The following is a 27,274-nucleotide window of genomic DNA, read 5'->3' on the forward strand; positions in this document are numbered from 1 at the left end:
GAAGACGGCAGCCGCGTGCCCAACCCGAGGCCCGGGAGGTGGTTGCGGAGTGAATCTTCTGGAAGGCGACTTTAAAGGCGCCGGGCCAGAGCGAAGGGCGTTTCGGTGCCGCCGCCGCCGTCGCCGCCGCCCGGGCCGGGGAGGGGGCGCGTTGGAAGCAGAAAGCGAGCTGCGCCGAGGTGGTCGCGGGAGCAGCTGGTGACCCGCGCAAGATGAACCACAAGAGCAAGAAGCGGATCCGCGAGGCCAAGCGGAGTGCGCGGCCGGAGCTCAAGGACTCGCTGGACTGGACCCGTCACAACTACTACGAGAGCTTCTCGCTGAACCCGGCGGCCGTGGCGGTGAGCGGGTCGGGGTCGCGGGCCGGGCACGGGCGTCTCCGGGCGGCCGCGGACCTCTCCGGGCGCGTCTCCCCCGAGGTCCCATTGGCCTACCCGCACCCCGCGGAGGTCGGGGTCATCGGGGGCCGGATTCCAGGGCCGACCTCCTTCCGCCCGCGCCGTGGCCGCCGCCTGTCCCGGGGCAGCTGGAGGCTGATGCCTTTGGCGCCCTCAACAAGAGCTGTCGCCCCTAGACCCCTTTGGGCGGCAGCGCCCTCTGGGACCTGGCTGTCAAGGCCCACGAGTGGGAGCTGCGTAGCCCCCTTCCCCTGGTGGGGCGGCGCTGGGTGCGACGTGTCAGTCCGCACGCAGGTCCTTATCCCTTCCCCTCCGTCCCACCCCCCGCAAGATAAGCCGGAACAAGAATCTGGCTTCTTAGGTATGTCATAGCTAACCGGACCTGGGGGACGCCGTCTTCTACCGCTGGACTTTTTGTTTTGTTGCTTTTGTCTTTTCCTAACCGGATCGGCCTTTTCTGATTCCCCCAGGATAACGTGGAAAGGGCAGACGCGTTACAGCTGTCCGTGGAAGAATTTGTCGAGCGCTACGAAAGACCTTACAAACCCGTGGTTCTGCTCAATGCCCAAGAGGGCTGGTCTGCTCAGGAGAAATGGACCCTGGAGCGCCTCAAAAGGAAATACCGGAACCAGAAGTTCAAGTGCGGCGAGGATAACGACGGTTACTCCGTGAAGATGAAGATGAAATACTACATCGAGTACATGGAGAGCACTCGAGATGACAGCCCCCTTTACATCTTTGACAGCAGCTATGGTGAACACCCCAAAAGAAGGAAACTTCTGGAAGACTACAAGGTGCCCAAGTTTTTCACTGATGACCTTTTCCAGTATGCCGGGGAGAAACGCAGGCCCCCTTACAGGTAAAGTACTTGGGGGTGAAGCCCTTAGGCTCTTCTGTACGACAGGATGTGTCACCTGAGCGTGGTCCGCCAACCTTTTCCCAGAACACTGAGTGGTTCTCCTTGGCTGCACATGGAACTTAGGGGGTTACTGCTGCCTGACCAGGCCCTGCCGCCACAGACAGGGTTCATTGGTTTGGGTTGCCACCTAGGCATCGAGATTTCAGAAGGCTCCCCAGGTGACTCGAACATTCAAGCCGAGTTGAACCACTGATCTTTAAGGGTGGCTTCTAATTTTTTTTTTTTTAACGTTTCTTTATTTCTGACACAGAGAGTGAGCAGGGGAGGGGCAGAGAGCTGGAGAGACAGACTCCCTTGCAGTCTCCAGGCTCTGAGCTGTCAGTTCAGGGACTTAAATCCACAAACCGTGAGATCATGACCTGAGCCGAAGTCGGATGCTTAACCGACTGAGCCACCCAGGCGCCCCAAGGAAAGTTTTAATAGTTAAAGCCCAGTAGTAAGCCACGTCAGTGATTTTTATTTTTTCTGTTATGGAGCACTCCAGGCACGATTCGTTCAGCGTTCCCTCGTGGCAGGGTCTGCGTGATCTCTGAAATAGAGGTCACGTAACGTGTTTTACGAGACCAAGAACTCACGGTTTTGTAGCATGTGTGCGCAGAGTCAGTTTATCCTTCACATCTTGGACGTTTCTGTCCTTCAGGTGGTTTGTGATGGGGCCGCCACGCTCTGGAACCGGAATTCACATCGACCCTCTGGGAACCAGTGCCTGGAACGCCTTAGTTCAGGGCCACAAGCGCTGGTGCCTGTTTCCTACCAGCACGCCCAGGGAACTCATCAAGGTGACCCGTGAAGAAGGAGGGAACCAGCAAGACGAGGCCATTACCTGGTTTAGTATCATCCATCCCCGGACGCAGCTTCCCACCTGGCCGCCCGAATTCAAACCCCTGGAGATCTTACAAAAACCAGGAGAGACTGTCTTCGTACCAGGTATAGAGGAACTGAGAGAAAGCACATTGTTTGGTTTGTTTTATTTGTCATTTCGGAGCAGAAGTAAATGCAGAAGGAGTCAAAGAGATCCCCCTGCATGCTGACTCTAAATGAACGGACTGGGGCCCGCCTCAGACAGTGAGGTCTGTCACTGTGCCATCAAGCACTTAGGGGGCTGCTGTCCACATTTCTTGTAACCTGAATCTATAGTGGCTGTCGGGAAATTTCCCGTATGTAAAGAGTGTGTCCATCTCTGTCCCTGGTAGTTCTCTAGTGTCTTTGTGACTTGTGTGTATTTCTGCAAATTGGGTTTTTAATACAGTGTAGCACTGGCTGGGTTGAGTCAGGAAATAGGAGCTTGGGGCCAAGATGCAGGAAGTCCCATACCTGAAAACTACACTTCGGAAAAAAACAAAAAAACGACATTTTGTTATGATAGGTTAAGTGTCGAGGGCAAGGGTGTTTAATATTTAAGATAGGTCTTATGGGGTGCCTGGGTTGTTCAGTCGGTTGAGCGTCTGACTTCGGCTCAGGTCATGACCTCACAGTTCGTGGGTTCGAGCCCCGCGTCGGGCTCTGTGCTGACAGCTCAGAGCCTGGAGCCTGCTTTGGATTCTGTGTCTCCCTCTCTCTCTCCCCCTCTCATGCTCTGTCTCTCTCTGCCAAAAAAAAAAACATTAAAAAATAAATTTAAGACAGGTCTGAATAGGTGTTGAGATAGAAACTGAAGAAGTTACTGCTTTTATAGTTTTGATCACAGTTTTGGATCAGCAGGGGTCCACACGCTTTTTCTGTAAAGGGCAGAGAGTAAATATTTTAAGCACGGGGGTTGGGGGGCAGACAGTGTTTACTCCAACTGCTTAATTCTGCCCTTGGAGCAGGAAAGCAGCCATGGACAGTCTGGAAATGAGCAGGCACAGCTGTGCTCCAGGAGAAGTTTGCACGGATTAGTTGTGATTCCTGGATCAGGAGAAGCATTTACCACTCTGGGTCTTCTGTCCCTGAGTCCCTCCCCGTAGATTGGAACCTGCTGTTGGCAGGGTTTTTGTCATTCGTGATTTTGTACGGAGCCCAGCCCTGTTTAACTGCTTATTTGTTGGATTTCAGGAGGCTGGTGGCACGTCGTCCTTAATCTTGACACCACCATTGCCATCACCCAGAATTTTGCCAGCAGCACCAACTTCCCTGTTGTATGGCACAAGACGGTAAGAGGAAGACCAAAGTTATCGCGGAAATGGTATAGGTGAGAGACGTTTCCTTCTTCTTTTGCTTTGTTCCAACTCCGACCCCAGAGGCGAAGTAAAAAAAGTCCACCGCTGCAGTAACGTGTGCTGGTCTGAGGCCTGGGAGAGCTGGGGCTGCAAAACCTCATGGGCAGAGGCCAGGGGGTCCAAGGTCAGGGCTAGTTCTCAGGATGCTTGCCAGCCTCGAGGCGACAGGGTAAGACTCTGCATGTTTGATCAAAGTCAGTCCGTCAAAACACGGCCATGATTGGGGTGTTTGTTTTGTTTTCTGTTTTGTTTTGTTTTCGATTTTTGTCCTCCCCCCCCCCCCACCCCCCACCCCAAAGGCTAGCACTTAGCAAAGGAAGCCATGTTGTTTGGGTTTTATTTTGGTTCTTTCTTTTTCTTACTCAGAAGCATTATGCCCCTTTGAACTTACTACCTTCAGTTCTTGTGAGCGAGGTGACTGCCCTGGAGACTTAGCTCCTCTGTTTATCCACAGAACAGATACAGCACGGGCAGCGGCAGTGCAAGCCACCCCCAGCCACCCCGTGCCACTGTGTCCCAACCCTGACCTGGAGGGACCAGCTCTCGGGGTAAGAGAGGGATCCTGGCTTGGTCAGTGCTCAGCTTCCCTGCTGAGAGGGCCAGCAAGGGTGGTGGCTTTGTTCTCCCTGGACCCTCGGGCACCTGCGGCCCACTTACTTTGTCCCACCGGCCGCTGTATGCCGTGACTCGGTCGTTCTAAAGGCCTTAACCGCACAGCAGGTGCTTTGTCCCTGGTTAGTGCGGACGCCAGATTAGGTCCCCGAGGGGAGGGTTCCCGCCTCTGAAAGTCCGGTTCAGGTTTATCTTCGAGCGAGGGGAACCCTCTCTGTTACTCGACGCTTCTTATTTCTTACAAATCTGATTGTTTCTCCGCTTACGAAGGGAACTTAACCGAGCCCGACTGCAGTCACTAAACGCTGTGTTGTGGAAAGGAAGGGTTTAGAAAATCCACTAGGAAAGGTTCAGGAGGAAACAAACAGAAAAAAAACACAAGGAAGAGAGACTTTTTCTCCCAGGTGGACGAAAGCGCAGCCTGACTCAGGGCATCTGTGCCTCACACGTTGGCACTACGGCCGGCTCCTTCGCGAAGGTCAGAGTGAGCCGCGAGCAGCCAGTTCGCCTTTCCGGAGAGCCTGGGCGGCAGGCACGCGGGGGCTTCTGCTCCCGGCCTGTGGGTGCGTGTGTCCTCACCGCGTCCCCGTCCGGCACTCCCGGGCGCTCCCGAGAGAGGCAGGCCTCAGCTCCGGGTTCGGGGTTAAATGTGCTCGGTGTGCTCGCCGGTCCCAGCGCTGGGAACGACGTTTCTTGTCTCTCAGGATCTTGAAGCAAGAGCACCCCGAGCTGGCGGTCCTGGCCGACTCGGTTGACCTTCAGGAGTCCACGGGGATCGCATCCGACAGCTCCAGTGACTCCTCCAGTTCCTCCAGCTCCAGCTCGTCCGACTCGGACTCGGAGGTGAGGCCCTGCTCCCTCCCCAGGCCTCCCGGGAGGTCACTGGCAGGGGGACTCGGCGGCAGCCTTCCCTCCTCCTGGCCCAGAGGGAGAGAGCGCCGATTCCGCCAAGAGCTCCGGCTGCCACCCTCCCTGCTGTGTGGTGAATTCCGCCCAGTTTGTAGCCTCGCGCGTGCGTGGGGGGTCATCGCAAGAACTTTGGGAGGCGAAAGGAGCGTTGGGGGATCTGGCTAAGTGAGCGGCCCAGGATCACACGGCTAGCAAACGGCAGCGTGGGCGTTCGGGCGCAGAGCCTCGCGAGCTCAAAGCCCGTGCTGAGAATTTTCCCTGCGGATGTAGCCCGTGAGCCTGGGATCCGCGCAAGCTCAGCGGCTTGTTAAAAGCTAACGGGATACCGGGGAAGAGGGACCTGTGCCCTCAGCGGGTGAAATTGCCGTCCTGCCGCTTCGCAGAATCTGTCGATTCGGTGTTCCCCAGGGGGCGGGGGAGCGAGACTGTGAAGGGCCCTATGTCCCCTCTCTCCCGCCTCGGGGTCTGTGTCCGCGCAGCGGGATCGCATAATACGGCGTCAGAGCGCCGGCTGTAGACCGTCCTCAGAGCCGCGTCTTGATTCTAAACCCGTAAGCCCCCCCATCAGAGAACGCTGGCGGGCCCCCCGGCGTCTGGGGGCAGCCGCGGCGTTTCCGGGGCTGGGTAGCGGGCCGTGTTGCGGAGCCGGCAGAAGCGGCTGCTTCGCTTCTGGGAGAACCCGGACATTTGTGCCGTTTCTGGAGGGCGGAGGTTGGTTGACAGACCGGGTTGCATCCGGTCGAATTCCTGCTTTTCTCCTTCCGTGTCCAGTGTGAGTCCGGGTCTGAAGGGGACGGGACGACGCACCGCAGGAAGAAGCGGAGGACGTGCAGCATGATGGGAAACGGGGACACCACCTCCCAGGACGACTGTGTGAGCAAAGAGCGCAGCTCCTCCAGGTGACCACGCACGGCCGCCGACTGCGTAGGAGGGACGTGGCCACACGAGGGGCGGGGCCCTGGGGAGGTCAGCCTTTCGGGTCCGCGGTCAAGGGGAGGGCCGGACAAAGGCAGAGAATGAGGGCGCTCTCGGAACACGAGTCCGTTCGCTCGGCCTTTGCTGCAGTGGCTTTTTTCACCGCTCCCGGTGCAGATTAACGTGGCTTCTTTTACGCGGAAAGGCAAGAATCTGTGCGGATGGTGCCAAGGACACCCTTAATGTTATTTAATAAAAATTAAATCCGTTTTCTATCCTTGCCATTTGTTCCCCTCGAGAATACCAGAAACCCCCCCCCCCTTGTTATTCTTGCGGCCTTGGGGGACAGCAGGGACTCCGCTGGCGTGCGCGCTCGGCGGGGAGGCGATGGTTACAGCTGTACGGGCGGCAGTGCGGGAGAAGTTCCCCGTGCCTCCTGAGGGCCTGAGGTGTGGCCTCCTGGCGTTGTCCCCCACTGCCGTCGCCCCTTTGAGCGCTCACACCGAGGGAGATGGCGGTGCAGAACTCGGGTGTTTTGTGAGGTCTCTGGCCCGTCTCCCACGCTCGTTCAAACCAGAGTGGATCTCGATAAGCGAACGCTTAAAGTCACTAAGGTCATTTCTGCCGGTAGTGGCCCTCTGCTGGGCACCTGACGGGCTTACGGGGAGGGGGGTTGGTGGCTGCCGTGCGCCCCGGGGCCCGGATCCCAGAGCCCCTTGCCACGGAGCGAGTTGCAGCGTGTCTGCAACGGGGAGACGGGGAGACGTGGAGACGTTTCGGGAAGGTAGTCAGATACCGAAGCTCCCGCGACTTTTTAAGTGTCTGAGGCCCGGGCAGTGCCGCGGACGACGTCCCTGTCGCGTCCTTTGTATCTCTGAGCAGAGTGTTGTCTTCGGTGTGTTAGGAAAGTTTAGGACCCATGTTCCTTTCTGTCTGTTTCCCTCGTCCTCTGCAGTCACACTGGAATCCCACGAGAAGTTCAGGTGTCCTGTTCACCTGAACTTGTGGGACTAGAACGTGCATTCCTCAACCCAGTTGCCCTCTTCAGGCCGCTCTTAGGTTTCACTTCTTGCCTTTTTAAGGCGTCTGTGTTGTCGCGGACTCACTCCTACCTGCCCGCCATGTGTGACTTTGTAACTTAGAAGGGAAGGCCGTAGGGACAGCCCTGCCCTTAATGCCACGTGGGGCCCTGGGGTTCGGCTTTAACGTTTCCTTCCAGCTTTGCACCCGCTGTGCCGTCTACGTGCTGATTACAGGCAGTTGTACTTTCCTTGGCAGGATTAGGGACACTTGTGGAGGCCGGGCTCACCCCTGAGCAAAGAGAGAGACTGTCCCTGAGGTGGTTCCTGCGTACGTGGTTGGCGGCCACCTGACTCAGTTTTCACGTCTTCTGCTCCCTCCTTCTCCTCTGTCTTCTTTGAATTTGGATCATCCTTCTCTGGTCCAGGCTTCTGTCTTCGGTCAAATGCCGTTTTCACTGCTTCCTAAGAATAGATGGCCAAGAAGTTTAAAAGCTCACGACCCTCAGTGAAACCCCGAAAGGCTGCAGGCCCGTGGGCCCCTGGGTGACAAGGCCTGTGCTGTCTCTGAACCACGCTGCTCCGCCCCGAGGCCGGAGGGCCGCCATCCCGGGAGCGGCCGGCTGCGTCTGACTCCTCACCGACCGTTGGTGCGGAACCTCTGCCGTCCGAGAGCCGGCTGCCCACCAGCGGGCCCTGAGGGGCGAGCGGACTCGGATTTGCGCGCGAGCCGGTTACGCGTACGAAGTGCCGCGTGTGCGCCACCTCCCCGTGTCACTCTTTGTCCGAAGCCGCGTGGCGGTGACCCAGCCGGCACGTGCGGCACCGCTCACCACCGCGAGCACTGTCTTGTGACGCGTTCCCTTCTCTCCGCCGTCGGAGGGCCTCGTGCGTCCCGGCGGTGTGTGTGTGCCGAGCGTCCTGGGGGGAAGGACGACGCGTCGGGGTTTGGGTTGGGGACAGAGAGGAAAGGTGTTCAGTGCATTCTCATCACGGAACGTGAATGAGGAACGGGGCTGCCACCTGACAGACGTGTCCTGGTCTTTCCTGCCGCGTGATCTGCTCCGCGAGAGACGTCGCGATGAGTGTCCCCGTTCGTTTGACCGGCAGACACGAGGTGGGCGCCTCGGGCTGCACGTCTGGAGCGAGGGCGTATACGGTGCTTCTCGCCTTTGGGATCTTGTCTGGGCTTCCAGACGACTCCGCCGTGAACGCTTGGGGATTGACCAGCAGGTTCCACGTCTTGCTCTCTTCATTCTTCTCTGCTTGCCTTAATCCGTCCCTGAATTCAACTAAACTTAAAAGGGGGCTTGGCAGGGACGTGCCGTCTTCTGGGTGGGAACGCGGGCCAGGGCACGAGCAGCCGGAGGGCAGAGGAGCGCTCACCGTAGTCTCCCGGGCGAGCCGCGAGGTGTGTGCACGCATCCTGGAATCGTGTGGTGTCGCCTCCCCCAGATCCTCCCGACACGTGGATTTAATCTGGGGGACCCAGGTCTCTTCTGTGCAGAGGTTACATTTTTAACAGAGTGGTTGTCATTTCTTGACACTAGGTCGGTCGAGTGGCTTTACTCTAGGAGGTTGGGCCCCTATTTTGTGTTTTCTGCATCCTCAAATGCCAATCCAAAGAAGCGGCCGGATGGGATGGAGAACGTCTGCCACCTTCCTCAGCGCTGGCGCCCGTCACCCGCCCTCCTTTCCCCGCCCGGCCACGGGGCTCAGGCGGCCCCGGGCTCCAGGGTGTGTGTGCGTGCGAGTAAAGTCACACACGGAACTTGTAACCTGTTTGTATTAATACCTGAATGGTGTTCCTCCTCCTTTTTAAAATTTTCTTGCCATCTTCAAAATAATTTTTTCATCTCCCCCGTATTGCTACGGGGCGATCGCACCTTCCTCTCAAGTTCGTACCAACTTCTCTCTAAGCCTCGGTTTAAAGGAAAACCAACAAAAGCAAAAGGCTATTCGCCGCCAGGGGGCGTGCAGTGGCTGCGACGACAGGGTAGTTTAAATTGGAGAGATTAGCCTCCCCCCCCCACCCCCCCAAAGGCTCCAGCGATGGGTGATTCCTGTTTGACAAACAATACTCAGAAATAAGGGATCCAGCTCATCTGGCAGGCTCGCAGTCCCTTCACCTGAAAGCATCTGGCTCACACAGATTACATGCTGCCACTGGGCTGTCGCTGGCCCATGAATGACCATGGGACAGTCTTTGTTTTAGCCAGGCCGGGATTCAGCACCTCCCACGCCTCCCCTTTTCCTGTCACCGTGGGCCAGCTGAGCACACCAGTATGGAAAGAAAGCAGGGATGGGGTGCGGAAACTGATAAAGGAGTGGAGTGATGGCTGGGTGCTCAGGAAAGTGGGGACCAGGGCCATCTGTTCTGACGTCAACCTTTCTGCCCGCGTGGCCTGAGCTGCTCCGCGTGCCATCAGCAGTAGTGAGAGAAGGATCCGCATGAAACTATTTTCTAGGGATTCTTCAACTTAAAACCCAATGCGCTGGGTCCTGGAACGAGGGCTCTTGGACCGGTAACGTCTGATAGGAGCAGGTGGATGAAGACACTGGCGGGGGGGGGGGGGGGAGCCTCTGGGGCTTCGGGAGTGAGCACCAAGGGTTCTACCATCAGCCTGAGTAGCCAGGGCCGCACACAGGTGCCTCTGGGGTCATCAGTAGTGCTGGGATATTCAGGGTGACACCTTTGAGGGGAGAGCCGCCAAACACAGGGACGTTGTTCACATTTGGCTCAGGCTCGCAGATGCCCATTGATTAGTCATTCGAGCACCCAGCCTGCGTTTGAGTGCCAGCCACTGTTCTAGGTGCTGGAGATGAAGCAGTGACGAGTCCAGGTCCCTCCTCTCGTGGAGCTAAGGGACAGTGAGTGTGCCGTGGTTCCCAAGGGTCGCTGGTCGGGGTAGGTAGAGTCTGGCATATCCGTTTCCGCGGCCAGAAAAGCAAGTTCAGACTTTACAAAATACAAGTTTATGAGCGCTTCATAAAAGAACGTAATTAACATCATAGCCGTGTTCTTAGTATTTGGTTTCTCTTTCTAAATTAGCTAAAGATATCTAAGGGTAAGCAAGAAAGTTGCTGGTATAAGTTGCTTCGTGAATTTATTAGAGGTTCCGCCTGGATGTGATTTAGGACCTCAGATGAGCGTGTGGGACAGAGCGGGAGTTTTGCGGTAAATGTCGTAAAAAGTGCTTTCTAAGGACGTAGGCGTGTAAGTGCGCAGCTGTAGGTTCCTCGAATCCTGTGTAGCGTTTCCACAAGTAAGTCGTTTGTCATGTGTGCTGGTACTGTCGATGGTTCCCCGCAGAGCCTGGTTCCTCCTCACACTCCCCTCCCCGCCTTCTGCCACAATGTTCCAATGATGTCACATTCTGTACAGCCAAACTAGACAAACCTCGTGCCCCGGCCCCTCAGGTGGTGGCTGTCATCGGTAGTTCAAAAACGTGACACTCCTCGTGTCCCCTGAGCACTGGCCCGGCCGGCTGTCTCCAGGGTGACCGGACAGTGCGGAAGGCCGGGGACCATGTGCCGAGTTGAGTCCTCGTGCCTCCTGCAGCTGTCACACGCACCCAGCAGCCTCCTACGTCTGCTTTCATCTCGCCGTGGGCTCCGCCACCAAATGCCTGTGGCTCTGCCATTTGACTGGTATTTTTAACTTTCACTTGGATGAAACTTGTTCATCATTTTAAATAAAGCAACTTGATTTGGAGTTGGGCTTTTTGCATTGTTCTGTTCTTGTTTCTTTCCGTTATTCATCTGATAGTTGATACAGAACGTGACCGAGTTTGCACAACGGGCCCTCTTACATAGCAACTTTGAAACAGTGAGGACAGGGGACAAGGAAGAAGACCCACTTAGCCCGTAAGTCCCCTTGTGGTCAGAAGCCAGTAGCTAAGACCTAAGCCCCACTCCACATTTTGCAGTTACGGGCTGTTTTTCATCGGTCACCACTGAAATTCCTTTTGCTTGTACCTTCATATTATGTGATGCGGCAGGATTAAGCTTGCCTTTTGCCCATTGGTCATAACTGGACCAGGAGGAAGCCTGAGCACACGCTAGCATCTTCCATTTAAACAGCACTCCATCTAGGGGCGCCTGGGTGGCTCGGTTGGTTAGGGACCTCGGCTCAAGTCATGATGTCACAAGCCGTGGGTTCCAGGCCCGCGTCAGGCTCTGTGCTGACAGCCCGGAGCCGGGAGCCTACTTCCAATTCTGTATCTCCCTCTGTCTCTGCCCCTCCCCTGCTCACGCTCTGTCTCTCTCTCAAAAATAAATAAACATTAAAAAAAAATTTAAACAACACTCCATTCTAGCTTCTTGGCTCCCACCAGATGTCAGCTCGGGCACTGTAATTTTTCCAAAACAGCAGTAAATGTATCCAAAGCAAAAACCGGCACCCTGTTTTTTCAGCTGGTACCTGACACACTTCGTCCGCCCTGTGTTTATTGGGAGCAGGGGAGAAATACTGTTTCGGGTTACAGCGTGGTCATCTCAAACACACACTGTTCAGCAACAGAGCCCTGGAAGGATCTGGAGGAACAAAACCAGTACACTTCCCTTCATTCCACCTTCGCTACCTTCCAGAATTACTCCAAGAGGAAGAGCCAGTAGGGGACCAGAGTGGACACAAGGCACCTGGAGCTGAGTTCCAGAAACGGCCTTTGGGGGGCAGCCACGTTACAAGGACGCCCGTGTGGAAGGCTGCTGGGTCTCAGCCCAGAAGGGGCATCCAGCGGCCAGGCTCGGGCAGTGTCCTCTGAAAACGCTGTGGACGTGTCCGGGGAGTGGCCGGGAGTAAAGCGGGGTTGACCTTCGCTTTGCACCGTCTTGCCGGCAGTCCAGGGCCACGGTTTAGGCGAGCCTTCCGGCCTCACCGGGCCTCGGCATTCCGCTGGCGGTTCCAAAGTGCTGTGAGATGGCCTTCTGTACCGGGCGGAAATGCTGCGGAAAACGACGGTAATCTGAGGGCGCCCGTGGAATGAGTGTTGCAAGCCGGTTTTCAAAACAAAAATCTAAGCGCAAAGCTTAGGGGCCCGGGGCGGGGCTGGGACTCGTCCGGCCTCAGGAGCGCCGCCCCCAGGGGTCAGGCCCCGGGTCCCCCAGCATCGGAGCCACCCCCGGGGGAGGGAGGGGAGGCGGGGCGCGGCGGGGGCTCCGCCCCGGGGCGGGGCGCGGGCGGGGCGCGGCCGGCTCCCTCGGGGTCCCCGCGGGCTGGCACTCCGGCGGCCGCGGCGCGATGGAGGCGCCGGCCGAACTGCTGGCCGCGCTGCCCGCGCTGGCCACGGCGCTGGCGCTGCTGCTCGCCTGGCTGCTGGTGAGGCGCGGGGCGGCCGCGAGCCCGGAGCCCGCGCCCCCGGCCGAGGCCCCCGGGACCCCCGCGCCGCCCGGCCCCTGCGCCCCGGAGCCGGCGGCCGCGCCGGAGGACCCGGGGGAGCTCGAGGGCCCGGGGGAGCGCGCGGCGGCGCCGGCGGAGGCGGAGGCGGAGGCGGAGGCGGAGGAGCAGGCCGCCGAGGCCAGGCAGGTACGGACCCGGCCCTCCCGGGCGCCCCCTCCCCACCCCGGGGCCCCGCCCCCTCCGTCTCCCGGCTCGGGCGGGGCGGGGGATCGGGTCCCCAGCCTCGGGCCGGGCCGTCCCCGGGAGCGCAGAGCCCGCGGCCGGCAGGGAGGAAGGGCCCCGCCGGCAAACTCGCCCTCCTCCCCCAGAAGTGTCGCCGAGCGACGAGGCTGTCGGAGTTGTGTGCTCCGCTGGCGATCCTCTCTTCCCGGCCGGCCGGCCGCGGCTCCCGCCCCACCCCGCGCGGGTCACACCCACCCCTCACCCCGCACCTTCCCCCCTTCCCCCCCCACCCCCCCGCCCACGGGTTCCCACATCCACGTGCATGTGGCACATTTCAAGGTCTGCAGTAATGAGAGTTGTCTCGATAAAGAAAAAAATAGTCATACTTGGGGGGGGGGGGGGGGGGAAGGAAAGCTGGCTTTTTTTTTTTTTTTAAGCCAATTTGAAATCCAGACTCCAGAGTCAGTGATGTCTCTGGTGAAGCGCATAGGGTGGGGCCGATGGGAAAGGCACCGCACGATTGCGGTCATTTTTATTGTCGTTTTCAAACTGCACACGTGCTTTGGCACATCTCCCCCGGGGGTTGCAGATAAGCCTGGCCTTTATGGAATGGAAGGGCAAGATAAGGCCCCCCTACAGCACAGCTGAGCACCCCTGTGCTGAGCCTCCTGCGACTGCCCCACGCCTCACTCCCTGTGGTCCTTCAGCTCTGTCCTGACGGTGCCGCCTTGCTTCAGGATACCCAGAGAGATATGCTCTCACCCACCAAGAAATACACTTTTCCCAGTGCTTGTCTCTATATTGGAAACCCACTGGCGAGGCACAAAACCCACATTCCCAGGATTTCCCCCTCCCTGGGCCCCTGTAGGCTCCCACCCAGGGCCCACATCAGAATTAACTTCCCAGCTCCTCTGCTTGGAAGGGAGGACGGCCAGAGCAGTAGAAAGCGTGACCAGGCTGCTTTAGTGCCTTGTCAGTGTGTCGACAGTGCCCATTCTGAATTCTGCTGGACACGGTGGTTTATACTGGAGAGAACCCTCGAGGGGAGAAGGCAGTGAGGCTGGGGCCAGGGGTTTCTCTTTGCTGAGTAAGTGTGCCGGACCCCTCTGAGCAGGCGCTTTGTTTGACAAAGTGGGTGACTAATTGTGTCATTAGAGCGGATTCTAACCAGCCTGCCCAGGGCTGCTGTATCCGGCCCAAGGAAGACAGGGACTCCGCTTTAATGGAGGCCCTGCTGTTCTTGCTGACCTCATCCATGAGGATGGCAGGTAGGGTTTGGACCTGTGCTGATTTGTTAGGTTTGTTCCCGTATTTGGGATTCTGCCTGCGCTCACGGCTTCCTGGGAACAGGAGAGGCGTATGGGCTATTCTCAGCCGCTTGCCCTCAGCAAGCCCTGCTCACACAGTTTACACAGTGGCCCTTTATCACTCAGCAGCAAGTTCTAGACTGAAGTTTGCAGCGCCTGATTGTGGCATCCAGTCATGTCTTGACCCTCTGGGTTACAGCACCCAGGAGAGAGCTTTCTGCAAGGCCTGGGGGCCCTCAGCAATTCGAGATCTAGTGGGATGGGCCCGGTGCCCACGGTCAGTAGCAGCCAGAGCACAATTTGCCTCTGTCTGGAAAATGCTCGTCCTGTGGGGGGGAGTGGGTGCTTTGAAGGACAAAGCTCATCACAGGGGTTCACATGCGGGGCAGTTGCCAGATGACCCTGAGAGGCCGTCCTCCCACTGCGACACCCTGTCCCGACATCATCTCGACGCGAGGGTTATGTTGAAGTCAGTCTCCTCACCCGGAGCTCCTGCCTTCCCTTGTAGGTTCAGGTCCCCAACCGTTGCCGAGTTGCCCAGCCCCCGTCAACTCCAGCTGGCAAACACTAAATCACTGCCGTGCCTCAGGCCCCGGGATCAGGTGCTGGGGGCGGGGGGGGGGGGGGACACCTATCACTGTCCCCCACTACTCTGCCTTCTTAGTGGTGGGATTACCCCTGAAAGAAGCTGTTAAGAAATTGGCTGGAAACAGACTTCTCATTATCATATTGCCGAGCCTGGAGAGCGGGTGGAAGGACCCTGGGGAAATGGGGGCTGGGGGCATACAGCCACCTTGCTAACTAATGGCAGTCCTTCTGATCCAGTCGTCCTTCTGCCCTGCCAGGCCTGGGAGGCTCAGGGCAGCTGCTTCCTTTGACTCACAAAGCTGATTATTGAGAAGGATCCAGAGCCCAGGGAAGCGGCCTTTCACTGTGGCTGTGGTTCACTGGGAAGCGTCCCCACGGTTGCGGGGAGCAAAGTAGCATGATGGCCCGAGACACCGGGCAGCCACTGAAGAAATGGGGGGTGAGCAACCGGCCAGGGCAGGGAGGCTGGGCATTGGGCAGAGCTCTATTATTAGAACCTCTTTCTTGTCATGTCTCCTTGGGGCGAGTGTAGGGGTGGGCAGCTGAGGAAGCGTGACAGGCATGCCACACCCTCACAGAGAATGGTGGCCAACAATGTCACGAACCAGAGCCGGTCCCTTTTAAGGCCAGGAAACAGTGCTCTTTGGTGCTGATGTATAAGTTGCAATTTTAGGATTACCAGGCTTCTTACCCAACAGGGGCGTGGATTCCAGCAAAACTACGTCGTAGGGTTCCCAAACGGTGGTCAAGGTGAAAGTCAGGGGTCACTCAGATGGTACTAGAGTGAGGTCTGGGCCAGAACTCAGACTTCTTGGCGCTGGGGTCCTGGCTCTGCTCAGCAACCGAGTGGGGACGGTATCACCAAACACAGAACAGGCAAGGACACTCTTCTAGGCTGAAGACTAAAGAGACAAGACAGACAAACGCAATGCCTGATCCTTGATTGGGTTCTGGATGGGGTGGGGGTGGGGAGCCATAAAGAACGTCTTGGAGATAACTGGGATATGTTTCAAATAAATGGTTTATTAGATGATTTTGTTGTATTCAACACAGTTTCTTGCGTGATGCTGGCGTTGTGATTATGTGGAAGTATGTTGTTGTCCTTAGAAAAATGCATGCCTAAACATTTAGCAATAACATAGAGTGATTCTTTTTTCTTCTTCTTCTTCTTCTTTTTTTTTTTTTTTTTTTTGCATTTACTGTATTTATTGAAAAAATCCGCCTATAAGTGGACTTACACAGTTCAAACCCGTGTCGTTCAGGGGTCAACGTATCATGATGCTAATCGTTATACACACACACACACACACACACACACACACACACACACTCAGGGTGGGTGTGTACGTGGAGAGAGAATGGAAAGACGGCAAAATGTTAATAATCGGTGAATCTAGGTGAAGGGTACGTGAGTACCTTGTTCATTGTTTTATTCTTCCAATTTTTCTGTAGGTTTGGAATTTCTCAAAATACAGTGTTGGAGACTTGATGAGCACCGGGAAACTTATAGAATTGTTGAATCGTTACATTGGGCACCTGAAACTTTTATGACACTGCATATTCATTATACTTGAATCACAAAAAAATACAGTGTTGGAAAAAAAAAAAAGAAACCCAGTGGGGAATTTCTCAGGACGGGGCTTGGTTTTTCAGACCCTCGGGTGGTGTGGGTCTGACTGGGCTGCACAGCCTTACCTGGCTGTCCCCACTGTGCGGCGGGGCCCGGGTTCACCTCCTTTTTTTTGTTTTCTTTTTTTTAAAGTTTTATTTATTCTGAGAGAGACAGAGACAGCACGAGAGAGGGAGGGGCCGAGAGGGAGAGAGAATCCCAAGCAGGCCCCGCACCCTCAGCGCAGAGCCCGATGCGGGGCTTGAACCCGTGAACCGTGAGATCACGACCTGAGCCGAAATCAAGCGTCAGCTGCTTAACTGACTGAGCCCCCCAGGCACCCCCCTGGTTCACCTGCTGTTAGGTCCATGCTGTGTCCCCTACCCTCACCATCCTTGTCACCACGGCTGTGTCCTGCACACCCCCCCCCCCCACCAGAGACCACAGAATGATTTAGGAGCATGTGAATCCCCTCCCTCATCATCCATCCTGACCTTCGTGATGCCGACATGGCCCCACTTTCTGTTCTCTCAACGAAGGCACAGAAGCCAGCCAGTGGAGGGCGAGACAGATATCTGTCAATTGCTCACTTTGGAATCTTGTCTTAGCTCGAGCTGCTAAAACAAAATGCCAGAGGCTGGGTGACTTATACACTAGGAATCTATTCCTCCCACTTCTGGAAATTGGCGAACCCAAGATCAAGGTGCCGGCCGATTCAGTTCCTGGTAAGAGCCCACTTCCTGGTTGTGGACGACCACCTCCTTGCTGTGTCCCCACGTGGTGGAGAGAGAGCTCTCTGGTCTCTTCCTCTTCTTATAAGGACAACAATCCCATCCCGGAGGCCCCACTCTCAGGACCTCATCCAACACCGGTGACCCCCACAGGCCCCACTTCCAAATACCATCACATCGGGGGGTCGTGCCGAGCTGCGGACAAGAGTCCAGGGTTCGGTAGTGCAAGACGGTGTCTTCTGTAAAGTCATTTCAGCTCAGAAGTCTTCTTCCGTGTGAGAAGGAAGTCCAGGGGCTTTCCCGATGGCTCAACTTTGTTCTTGCTTTCGGAGATAGTCTTTTTTTTATAATTTTTTTTTTTAATGTTTTATTTGTTTTTGAGACAGAGAGAGACAGAGCATGAACAGGGGAGGGGCAGAGAGAGAGGGAGACACAGAATCGGAAGCAGGCTCCAGGCTCCGAGCCATCAGCCCAGAGCCCGACGCGGGGCTCGAACTCACGGACCGTGAGATCGTGACCTGAGCCGAAGTCGGACGCTCAACCGACTGAGCCACCCAGGCGCCCCAGCTTTCGGAGATAGTCTTATTTGCACACAGAAAATTCAGCTGTCAGAATTTTCTACGTAGTGGGAAGTGGTAAATTTTTAAAGAATCTCTCTCTTTCTATATATATATTTTAAGAGAGAGAGAGAGAGAGAGCACTTGCAAGTGGAGGAGAAGGGCAGAAGGAGAGAGGATCTTTTTTTAAAAAAATTTTTTTAGAAAGATCCTTCATTATTATTTTTTTTTAATGTTTATTTTTATTTTTGAGACAGAGCACAAGCGGGGAAGGGGCAGAGAGAGAGGGAGACGCAGAATCTGAGGCAGGCTCCAGGCTCCGAGCTGCCAGCACAGAGCCCGATGTGGGGCTCGAACTCGGGAACGGCGAGATCATGACCTGAGCCGAAGTCGGGTGCTTAGCGGACTGAGCCACCCAGGTGCCCCTAAATTTTTTTTTAGTTTAGTTATTTATTTTGAGAGAGAGAGAGAGAGGGAGAATGAGTGGGGGAGGGGCAGAGAGAGGGGGAGAGAGAGAATCCCAAGCAGGCTCTGCGCTGTCAGCGTAGAGCCCAATGTGGGGCTCGATCCCATGAACCGAGAGATCATGACCTGAGCCAAGATCAAGAATCCCAAGAGTCAGACCCTTAGCCAGCCGAGCCACTCAGGTACCCCGAGAAAGAATCCTAAGCAGGCTCCACACTCAGCATGGAACCTGACACCAGGCTCAATCCCGCAACCCTGGGATCATGACCTGAGCCGAAATCAAGCATCCAAGAGGCAGACACTCAACCGACTGAGCCGCCCAGGCGCCCCAAGAGCATGTCTTAAGAGACAAAGCTGCCTTTCTGGAACAGCCGGAGCCTGACCACACCCGGTCTGCCACCGTTAGGGACAGGTGAATGAATCAGGACTTCAATGGGGTTCAGAAACCCCCTCCTACGAGGGTCGTGCTGTGCACAGACAGAGCACCTTGCTGACATCTTTCTGCTTGCCGCTTGGTCGGAACCGAAAAGGAAGCCTGGGATGCTGCCGCAGGATGTCACTCCCCTCCCACCCGGAAGGGAGAAGTATCAGTCGCGTTCTCCTGGCCACAGTGGCTAAAGAATAACAAGTGAGATTAAATGGTCCCCAGGAAACCCAGCGTGAGAATGCACGGTACTTGTTTACCTAATATTTTTGCCTCTGAAGAGCCGTAGGTAGGACTTGGGTGGGGGGGCGGGGGGGACGTCCTTTAACCTCTGTGCCTCTAGGCCTCGGTTTCCCCAAACTGAACGGCTTGAACGAAAACAACCTCTGATATCTCTTAGAGTGCTTGGCAGTCCACGATTATCTGTGTGCACGCGTGGGTTTCGTATTTGCAAGTTAAATTCCACGTTGTTAACACTGGTCTGGCCAACGTGACCTCTGGTTGAGACAACCCTGGGCACGTTCTCAGCAAGGACCTAATTCCGTGACCTCGGTATTAATAGTGTTTCTCCTGGCCAGATGCGTATTTGCTGAGGACTCAGAATCTGAGAGCAATCCCAAGACAAGCAAACACCTCCAGTCCAGATCAGTAAACCCTGCTCCAGGGGTCCAACCATTTGTATCTTTATTCTTCATGAAGCCTAAAACCAGTTTCTCTGCCTGCGGTGCAGAGGCCTCCTTAGACATTTTAAACACCGGCCACCCGTCTTGTGTTATTATCCTTAAAGCTGGTCGTGGTCAGAATTCTTCAGCCTGGTCGGTCCCCCTGCACAGTGGTTTCATTTCATCCTGCGCTCCCAGCCCTGATTTTGTCCCCGGGTTCTCGCTGTGCATAACCGTCTCTATTTATCCCGCAATGTAGACACTAGAATTCCACCTAATCCTTGCTGATAAGGGGAGAATGCTGGCTGGTGCCTCTGGGTGGTTTTTTTTTTTTTTTTTTTTTTTAAATGAAGCTTTTGATGTCCTCCAAATCCTCTTTGTAGGAACGATGCCAAAAGCCGTTCATCTGAGAGGATTGGATCTGGCGTGCTTGGCCATCTGAGCAAGAGAGTGTGTTTAGGGCTTGTGAATGTGCCCTCATTTGGGATATGAGGTCGGAGTCCAGGATGGCCCTGTTAGTCTGGATGGCTGAACTTGGCCCCGCAGCCTGGCTCCTCCACGGCCCCGGGTATTGTGTGCTGGGAACGTGAACGCTGGGTCTCAGTCTCTCCCCTCCTCTCCCCGTCTCCCCCCATCCCCGCTTCCTGAGTCAGCATCTTACCCAGTATTCTTCCTTTGTTCTTGGTCCACGCTGGTCAAGCTCATGCCCATATCAAGTGGAGGGCTCACCTCTGGACCCGGATCGCCGCTGCTGCCTCTGGAACACACTGACCACTGCCCCCCCCCCCACCCAGCCTCTTCCTGAGCCCCATCTCCTGCCTCCCCAACATTGGCCTGTGGTTGTCCAGTGAGCACCTGACACGGCCCTGTCTGTTAAGTGCTCTTGACTTCTTTTTTTTTTTTTTTTTAATGTTTATTTATTTTTGAGAGAGACGGAGTGTGAGCAGGGCAGGGGCAGAGAGAAAGGGAAACAAAATCCGAAGCAGGCTCCAGGCTCTGAGCAAGCCGTCAGCACAGAGCCCGACGCGGGGCTCGAACCCACAAACCGTGAGATCGTGACCTGAGCCCAAGAGGGACGCTTAACCAACCGAGCCACCCAGGCGCCCCTAGTGCTCTCGACTTCTGTTGCCCGAGGGGTGCCCTCGGCCCCTCCCCGCCCCCAGCGTCCTTCACCACCAGCTCAGAATTCCTCCATGGCTCCCAAAGCTGCTCAGGCCAAAAGCCCACACAACATCCTTGTTTTCTCATTTTCCCTGCGGCCCGAAGTCATTCCATCAGCAAGTCCTGTCGCCTCTGCCTGTGGGATACCTCCTCCTGACGTCAGGCCCTCCTCTCCACTCCAGGCTGCTCCGGCAGTCCGTGGCTCCTCTGGGCTGTGCAGGAACCTCTCAGCGGCTCCCCCTGCTTCCAGCCCGCCCCCCACATTCCGCCCAACAACCAGTGCGATCTTTATAACCTGGAAACGGGCCCCTCACGCTCTCCTGCTCTAAGCCCTGCGGTGGCACAGAATACATTCCAAACTCCTGCCTCGGCCCTGCGGCCCGCCCTGCCTCCTCTCTGCAGCCCCGGCCGCCTTCCCAGTGCTCAGACACACCAGGCCTGCCGCCCATCCGGACCCTGGGATTTGCTCTCCGCTCTGCCCGGCGGACCCTCCCTGGCCTAGACCTTCACATGACTGCTCCTGCCCCCTTGCCTTTCAAGGCTCTGGCGCCTGAGCACCTTAGCGGATAGAAGTCCCCCACCCCTGCTCCAGCACGCCATTCTATCGGGCTTTCTTCATGGCACTCCACAGGGTCTGAGGTCATCCCTTATGTCTGCCGAAGCGGAATGTCGGCTCCGGAGAACAGGGTCCCTGCCTGCCATGGTCACGGCCACACCCCCAGCTCCTACAGCAGGCTCAGCACACAGTAGCACCCACCACATGCTTGTGGAATTTATAAACCGAAGGAACAACAAAGAGAAGGAACGGGGCAGCCCCTGCCAGGAGGCGATGCCACCTCCTCGTAGGACTGGCCTGGGCAGCAGGCAGAGGCCATTTCTCTTCATGCCCCCGGATGCCCCAAAGAGGCAGACAGCTCTGTAAGGTAGTGAGCTCCCCGAGGCTACAAGTGTTCAAACACACTGGAGAACTTTCATCAAAGGTTTTATCAGCTATAGGGTTTTGAATTAGGTCAAAGCCACTTATATCGGTGGCTTTCTCACATTTTTAAAAGCACTAGCGGGGCACCTGGGGGGCTCAAGTCGGTTAAGCGGCCGACTCCGGCTCAGGTCATGATCTCACAGCTGGTGAGTTCGAGCCCCGCGTTGGGCTCCGTCCTGACAGCTCAGAGCCCGGAGCCTGCTTCAGATTCTGTCTCTCTCTGCCCCTCCCCCGCTGGCACTCTGTCTCTTTCTCTCAAATATAAATAAACATTAAAAAAAAATTAAGGGGGTGCCTGGGTGGCTCAGTCGGTTAAGCGTCCGACTTAAGCTCAGGTCATGATTGTGGGTTCAAGCCCCGCATCGGGCTCTGTGCTGACAGCTCGGAGCCCGGAGCCTGCTTCGGATTCTGGGTCTCCCTCTCTCTCTTCCCCTCCCCCGCTCACACTCTCTCTCTGTGTCAAAAATAAATAATAAAACATGAAAAACAATTTTTTTTAAGGCGCTAGATACCTTTTTTCTTCTTCGATCTTAAATGGAAGCCCAGTGCATAAAGCAAAAGCAGATCTGCCCTGGGTGGAGGTCTCAGCCCCTCTATTCCCCTGCCCCTCCTCACAGCAATCCCCTCAGTACCCACCACAAAGCTCCAGGGGTCTGCCCACTGAGGGCAAAATGAAAACTGAGCTCAAGACCATCCTCCCCGGATTCTGTGACCTCAAAGGACCCCGCGCAAAGGAAGGAGGAGCACCCAGAGGTGAATGCCCGAGATCACATACCCGAGGCCTTGGTTCCAAGGGGGACCCTAAGTTCCAGCCTGCCCTCCCATGGCAGCCCCCGGGGGACGGGAGAGGAGAGCACTTCCCGGGAAGCCTTAGAGACTGAGCCCCTGAATCAGGAAGCAGAAGAACTTCACAGGCCTGGGGATATTTGAATTGAACCCGGCAGCCGTCATTTTAGGGTTCTAGTGGGGAAAAAAGCATGATCGAGCTGGCATTTTAAGGTGTTCTCAGAGCAGATGAGTCAGGGGAAAGTGAGGTCGAGGACAACGGTGCCGTTTCAGGCGTGAGAATGAGGGTGAATCTTAGGGACTTTTGGGGGGGGCGGGGCGTGGCGGGGAGACAGGGACAGCGGTTGAGAAGCGGAAGCAGAAAGGAAGCAGCAGGCTTGAATCAGCGTTCCCGGGCCATGACCAAGTGTCAGAGATGCCGTGATCACAGAGAAAGGCTGAGAAGGGCCAGTTTGAGATAAGAAGACACAAGTTCCTCGGCTCAGGGGTGCGCCTTATCCAGCCGCAAATACAGGGTCCCCTGCCTGGAGCTGTCACTTGGGCGTGCGGTGGCTGAGCTGTTTGGACGTTCGGGCGGGGGGAGAGAGAGAGAGAGCCGCCGTGACCATGACCTCTGCCGGCCCCACCCTCCCCGCCCAGCACAGGCGCTCCAGGAGCTGGCGCCAGGTCTGCGCCCGCAGCCGCTCCCCTCTGAATGCAAAAGATGAGCAGCCTGATTGACTAATGGCATCTTTCTGGGAGGGGAGAGAGCACCGTCACACCCCCTCTGCCTGCAGTGGAGCTGGGGCGGGGGGGGGGGGGGGGGGAGGCAGCGCCCGCACGATGCCCGTTGTTCTCGGTGCCCACGTGGGAAGCCTGCAGCCGCTGCGGTGGGTGGGGCTGCCCAGGCTGAGGAGAGGTGCAGGGGAATCGTGCAGGCCCCTCTCTCTGTTGGCTGCTGCCGGGGAGGGAGGGTCGGGCATCCCCAGGGAAGTGAGGCCTCCCTCTCCCCCTGCCTGGCGGAGCCGTGGTCCTCTAAAATCACTCCCAGATTAACCAGGGGCCCTGCCGCGGTCACAGCCCAGTTGGCTTTGGTGGCAGCTCACAGGGTCCCAGCAGAGCCTGTGTGCGGGACCCCAGGGCCGAGCCTTCTGCTCAGGCAGACAGAGAGATGTTTCTCTCTCTCTCTCTCTCTCTCTCTCTCTCTCTGTCTCTTCCCTACCCGTCTCTGTCTCTGTCTCTGTCTCCCCATCCTCTGCCTCGCGCTGTGCATCAGGCCTAGATCAGCCAGGGCAGCCATAAAAGGCAACATGCTGTCTGCAGGCTCGCACTGGCTCCGAGAAGCCTCCCCCCTCGGCCTCTGGGAGACCCTGGCCCCTGTGCTTTGCCTGTCCCCCCACCCATCCCTCCACTGGAGGAAAAGTGGCCGGGGCCACGTGGCGTTAAAACCCTCGGGTTCTATCCAGTAGCGAAATGCTGGGACTCTTGGTCAGGGAGGTGATGGGGTTGGGCTCCCCGCCTGGGACTGCTTTGGGGACCAGCCAGGATGACGCCAGCTGTCTGTCTCAGAGGGTGTCACCGACTCACAGTTTTCACAAAATTGATTTACACTGGCTTGCTAGGGCGGCTTGAGACACAGACATTTACTTTGTCCAGAACTGTGAGATCCAGACGGGGGGGCAGGGTCTGTCTCTCCCGAGGCCTCTCTCCCCGGCTTGCAGGGGCCACCTTCTCACTGCGTCCACCCGGGGCCTTTCCACGAGCACACGCACGCCTGGCGTCTCCCTGTGTGTCCTTTTCTTATACATTTGCTCTTAGAAGGACACCAGTCAGATCGGAGCAGGCCCCACCCTCACGGCCTTGTTTTAACGTAATTCCTTCTTTAAAGGCCCCCTCTGCAAACATAGTCACAGTCTGAGGTACTGGTAGTTGGGACCTCAGCATATGACTTTGGGGAGGGACATAATTCAGTCTACAACACACAGGTGCCATGTGTCACTCTCGGGACCAAGGGCAGTGACAAGAAATCCACATCAGTGGGGGCGCCTGGGTGGCTCTGTCGGTTGAGCGTCCAACTTCGGCTCGGGTCATGATCTCACAGTTGGCGGGTCCGAGCCCCGCGTCGGGTTCTGTGCTGATGGCTCAGAGCCTGGAGCCTGCTTTGGATTCTGTGTCTCCCTTTCTTGCTCTCTGCCCCTCCCCCGTTCACACTCTGTGTGTCTCTCTCTCTCCTTCAAAATTAAATAAACATTTAAAAAAAAAAAATAGAAGAAATCCACAGCGATGGGCTCTTGTGGGCTGGCAGTCCCCACTCTGAGCAGCTGCTGGGGTCATGCTGCCCCAGGCGTGGTCCTAGCCGAGCTGTGTCAGGGAGCAAATCCACGGGTGGGGTTCCGAGTTCGAGACCCCCAGGGCATTGCATCGAACCAGATTCAGGTAGGCTTTCGCTGATTCATTCGACAAACACTGAGCTGAGGGCCGAGTCCCTTACCCTCCCAGATCAGGCCTTACATCCCTCGCCTGTACTTGGACCCCCCCTTCTGGAAGTTCATCCTGCCTCCTATCCTGCCCTCACCATGCCTTCCTACTTCCTGCTCCAAAAATGCCGGTCTCCTCCTCTTTCTCCCCATTTAAAAGCTTCTGGGGGCTCCTCAATGCCTTGTTCCCTATAAGATCTTCCTGGTGCGAGCCCTGCCTCCTGACCCCCGTGATCCCCTGCGGTCACACCAGACTCCAGCCAGTCACTGCAAAAGCCGTGAGGCTCCCCACCTGGCGTCCCCTCTGGGGCCTCGCTGTGCCCCTCAGTCCCACCCGATGCAGGACTCGAACTCACGAACTGCGAGATCATGACCTGAGCCAAAGTCGGATGCTCAACCGACTGAGCCACCCAGGCTCCCCTGTTCTAGCATTTGGTACATGGTTCCACCTTACTGCTTTCCTTCACTGTCATACACATAGTTCACAGTTCATTGCCTTTTTTTTTTTTTTTTTAATGCTTCTTTATTTTGAGAGAGAGTGCAAGCAGGGGGAGAGGGCAGAGGGAGAGACGGAGAGAAAGAACCCCAAGCAGGCTCCACACTGGCAGCGCAGAGCCCAGCGGAGGGCTCGAACCCACAAACTGTGAGATTGTGACCTGAGCTAAAATCAAGAGTCGGACACTTAACCCACTGAGCCACCCGGGCGCCCCCACAGTTCACCATCTCGAGACAGAGAGTCTTGGACGGAGGCTGGAGGGCCACCGCCGTCCAGAAGGATGGCCATCTGTGGCCCAATCGCACTGTTTACGAGACCTGTCCATCTTATTACCGGTGTCAGCACTTGGGTTTTTCTGTTGTGTACACGTTTTTTATATAAAATAAGGCCAAAATGCAATACACAGCGTTCTGTTCAATAATGGAATCCTTTCCATTATCATGATGTTATCTAAAAGCCCACTAAGTAAGCCCAGATAAACATGTGGGCCTGGGGTGCTTCCCCAAAGCACAGGTGGAAAACTCCAGCATCCTACCCATCCCCCAGCTGCCGTCCTGCCGGCATCTGATGCAGGCAGCACTCTCCCGAGAGAAATCGATGTGTTCTGGGCTTGCTAAGTGGCGGGTGAGGAGGCAATGACAGGGGTCAGGACTCTGGCTGTCGGTGACAGCAACTTGGCTGGTTAGCCTGCGCAAAACTGGGAGTTGAGTCTCTCACGGACAGGGGAAGGCCAGGGTGGAGTGGCCTCGGGGACAATCACAGCCAGGCGCCCCCCGATCGCCCCCCGCCAACACACACATTCCCAGGCTCACAGCTCTGGGACCAGACGTCCCTTCTCCCCAAGCAGAGTTGGGCCATAGGTCACATCTGCATGCTGGTGTGTTGAGGGAGGGGGTGTGACTGCCCTGACTGGCCGTGCCCGCTGGGCCCAGAGGCTTCGAGGGGCGTCTTCTGAAGGAAGGGCATTCCTGCACAGACAGAAAACAACATGTGGCCAATTCAGCACTATTTTCCAGACTTCACGAAGACTGCAATAAAAAAATCTATTTTATTTTATTTATTTATTAGTTTATTTTGTGAAAGAGAGAGAGAGAGCAGGGGAGGGGCCGAGAGAGAATCCCAAGCAGGTTCCACGCTGTCAGGGCAGAGCCCGAGGCGGGGCTCAAACTCACGAACCGTGAGATCACGACCTGAGCTGAAATCGAGAGTCAGACGTGCAACCAAAGGAGCCACCCAGGTGCCCCTAAAAAATCGATTTTAAAAGCCACAGACCCACACGGGAAATTTTATAATGGCATCTATCTATCTATCTCTACCACACACATAACACTATTTATCTTTAATTTAATTCTGGGTTATAGAGGTACCTCCAAAGTCTTAGTGCAGTTTTAAGTTTTAATAACTTAAGAAATGCGAATGCTACAGAGCTACAATACACATAGTTGAATATTTACTTATTTAAATTCCTTTTATACTTAGCTTCCTGACATTTGAAGGCTAAGGTTTTCATTTTAACTCTTTGTGTGCCAGAGTCTGCATGGACAGGCAGGTAGAGGAGTCCTCTCCCACGGGCACCTTGGTGAGCTGGTCGACCCCCCGCTTAAAATCATTTACAAGCTGTCAAGGGGCGCCCGGGTGGCTCGTCGGTTGGGCGTCCGACTTCAACTCAGAACATGATCTCACAGTTCACGGGTTCGAGCCCCGCATCGGGCTCTGTGCTGACAGCTCAGAGCCTGGACCCTGCTTTGGATTCTGTGTCTCCCTCTCTCTCTGCCCCTCCCCTACTTGTGCTCGCTCTCTCTCTCTCTATTTCTCAAAAATAAATAAACATTTAAAAAATCACCAATTTCACAGTTCAAAGACCCATTGAACCGTAGCATTTAAAAATGTAGCATTTTTAAAATATATTAAGAGAAATCCATGTATCTCCATGCATATTAGAAAATCCAAATTATACTGAAATGTGTAAGATAGAAACAAAAGGCTGCCTCCCCCAGCCCCTCTCCCCAAAGGTAGCCACTAACGGTGTCTCATGCGTCCTTCCAGAAAACTTCTTCTCGGTGATTATGAGCATGTATGTGCATTTCCATTTTTATATTTACATCCAGAAGATGGCCCCTCTCACACTATGCTGCTTCTTGCTTTTTCCCGTTGGAAATTTGTCCTGATGCATGTTTCACATCAGTGTGTACGGCTGCCTCCTTGTTAATATTTTTTAATGTTTATTTATTTTTGAGAGAGAGAGACAGAGCATGAGCAGGGGAGGGGCAGAGAGAGGGAGGCACAGAATCCGAAGCAGGCTCCAGGCTCTGAGCTGTCAGCCCAGAGCCCGACTCGGGGCTCAAACTCATGAACCGTGAGATCGTGACCTGAGCTGAAATCAAGAGTCGGTCACCCAACAGACTGAGCCACCCAGGCGCCCCCGGCTGCCTCCTTTTTAATGCACACTGATGCATGGTGTGTGTGTGTGTGTGTGTGTGTGTGCTGTGATATATTCAACCTGTTAATATTTTGGTGAAC

General features: G+C 55.9%; 2 protein-coding genes across 4 annotated transcripts in view; both read left to right on the forward strand.

The window, feature by feature from the left end:
* The first annotated feature begins 52 nt into the window (after nucleotides 1-52).
* On the forward strand, nucleotides 53-10,685 carry JMJD6 (jumonji domain containing 6, arginine demethylase and lysine hydroxylase). 3 transcript variants are annotated; one of them, XR_002084897.2, is made up of 7 exons: nucleotides 53-341; nucleotides 869-1,257; nucleotides 1,958-2,244; nucleotides 3,352-3,487; nucleotides 3,970-4,063; nucleotides 4,832-4,970; nucleotides 5,808-5,921. XR_002084897.2 is itself a non-coding variant. In XM_019466087.2 (7 exons), the coding sequence occupies exons 1-7, from the start codon at nucleotides 213-215 to the stop codon at nucleotides 7,264-7,266; spliced, it is 1,245 nt and encodes a 414-aa protein (XP_019321632.1). In that variant the 5' UTR covers nucleotides 54-212; the 3' UTR covers nucleotides 7,267-10,685. The 3 variants fall into 3 exon arrangements, 2 of the variants coding, with proteins under 2 accessions (XP_019321633.1, XP_019321632.1); XM_019466087.2 differs by lacking the exon at nucleotides 3,970-4,063 and adding an exon at nucleotides 7,230-10,685 and having other exon boundaries at nucleotides 54-341; nucleotides 5,808-5,935; XM_019466088.2 differs by lacking the exon at nucleotides 5,808-5,921 and having other exon boundaries at nucleotides 3,975-4,063; nucleotides 4,832-4,946.
* Nucleotides 10,686-12,167: 1,482 nt separating this feature from the next.
* Nucleotides 12,168-27,274, forward strand: part of MXRA7 (matrix remodeling associated 7) — a 28,468-nt gene continuing 13,361 nt past the window's right edge. The window contains exon 1 of the mRNA XM_019466093.2: nucleotides 12,168-12,497. Coding sequence (XP_019321638.1) covers nucleotides 12,213-12,497 — 285 coding nt within the window. The 5' untranslated portion in view covers nucleotides 12,168-12,212. The remainder of the gene's footprint in view (nucleotides 12,498-27,274) is intronic.

This window comes from Panthera pardus, unplaced genomic scaffold, assembly GCF_024362965.1.
Source record: "Panthera pardus isolate Hobbes unplaced genomic scaffold, ASM2436296v1 HiC_scaffold_3, whole genome shotgun sequence".
NCBI classification, from domain to species: Eukaryota; Metazoa; Chordata; class Mammalia; order Carnivora; family Felidae; genus Panthera; species Panthera pardus.

Bases quoted from the DNA above. Each gene is read 5' to 3' on its own strand.
- JMJD6 (XM_019466087.2), top strand. From the start codon at position 213: ATGAACCACAAGAGCAAGAAGCGGATCCGCGAGGCCAAGCGGAGTGCG. The intron at 342-868 runs GTGAGCGGGTCG...TGATTCCCCCAG, and splicing joins TGAACCCGGCGGCCGTGGCG to GATAACGTGGAAAGGGCAGA. The intron at 2,245-3,351 runs GTATAGAGGAAC...GTTGGATTTCAG, and splicing joins AGAGACTGTCTTCGTACCAG to GAGGCTGGTGGCACGTCGTC.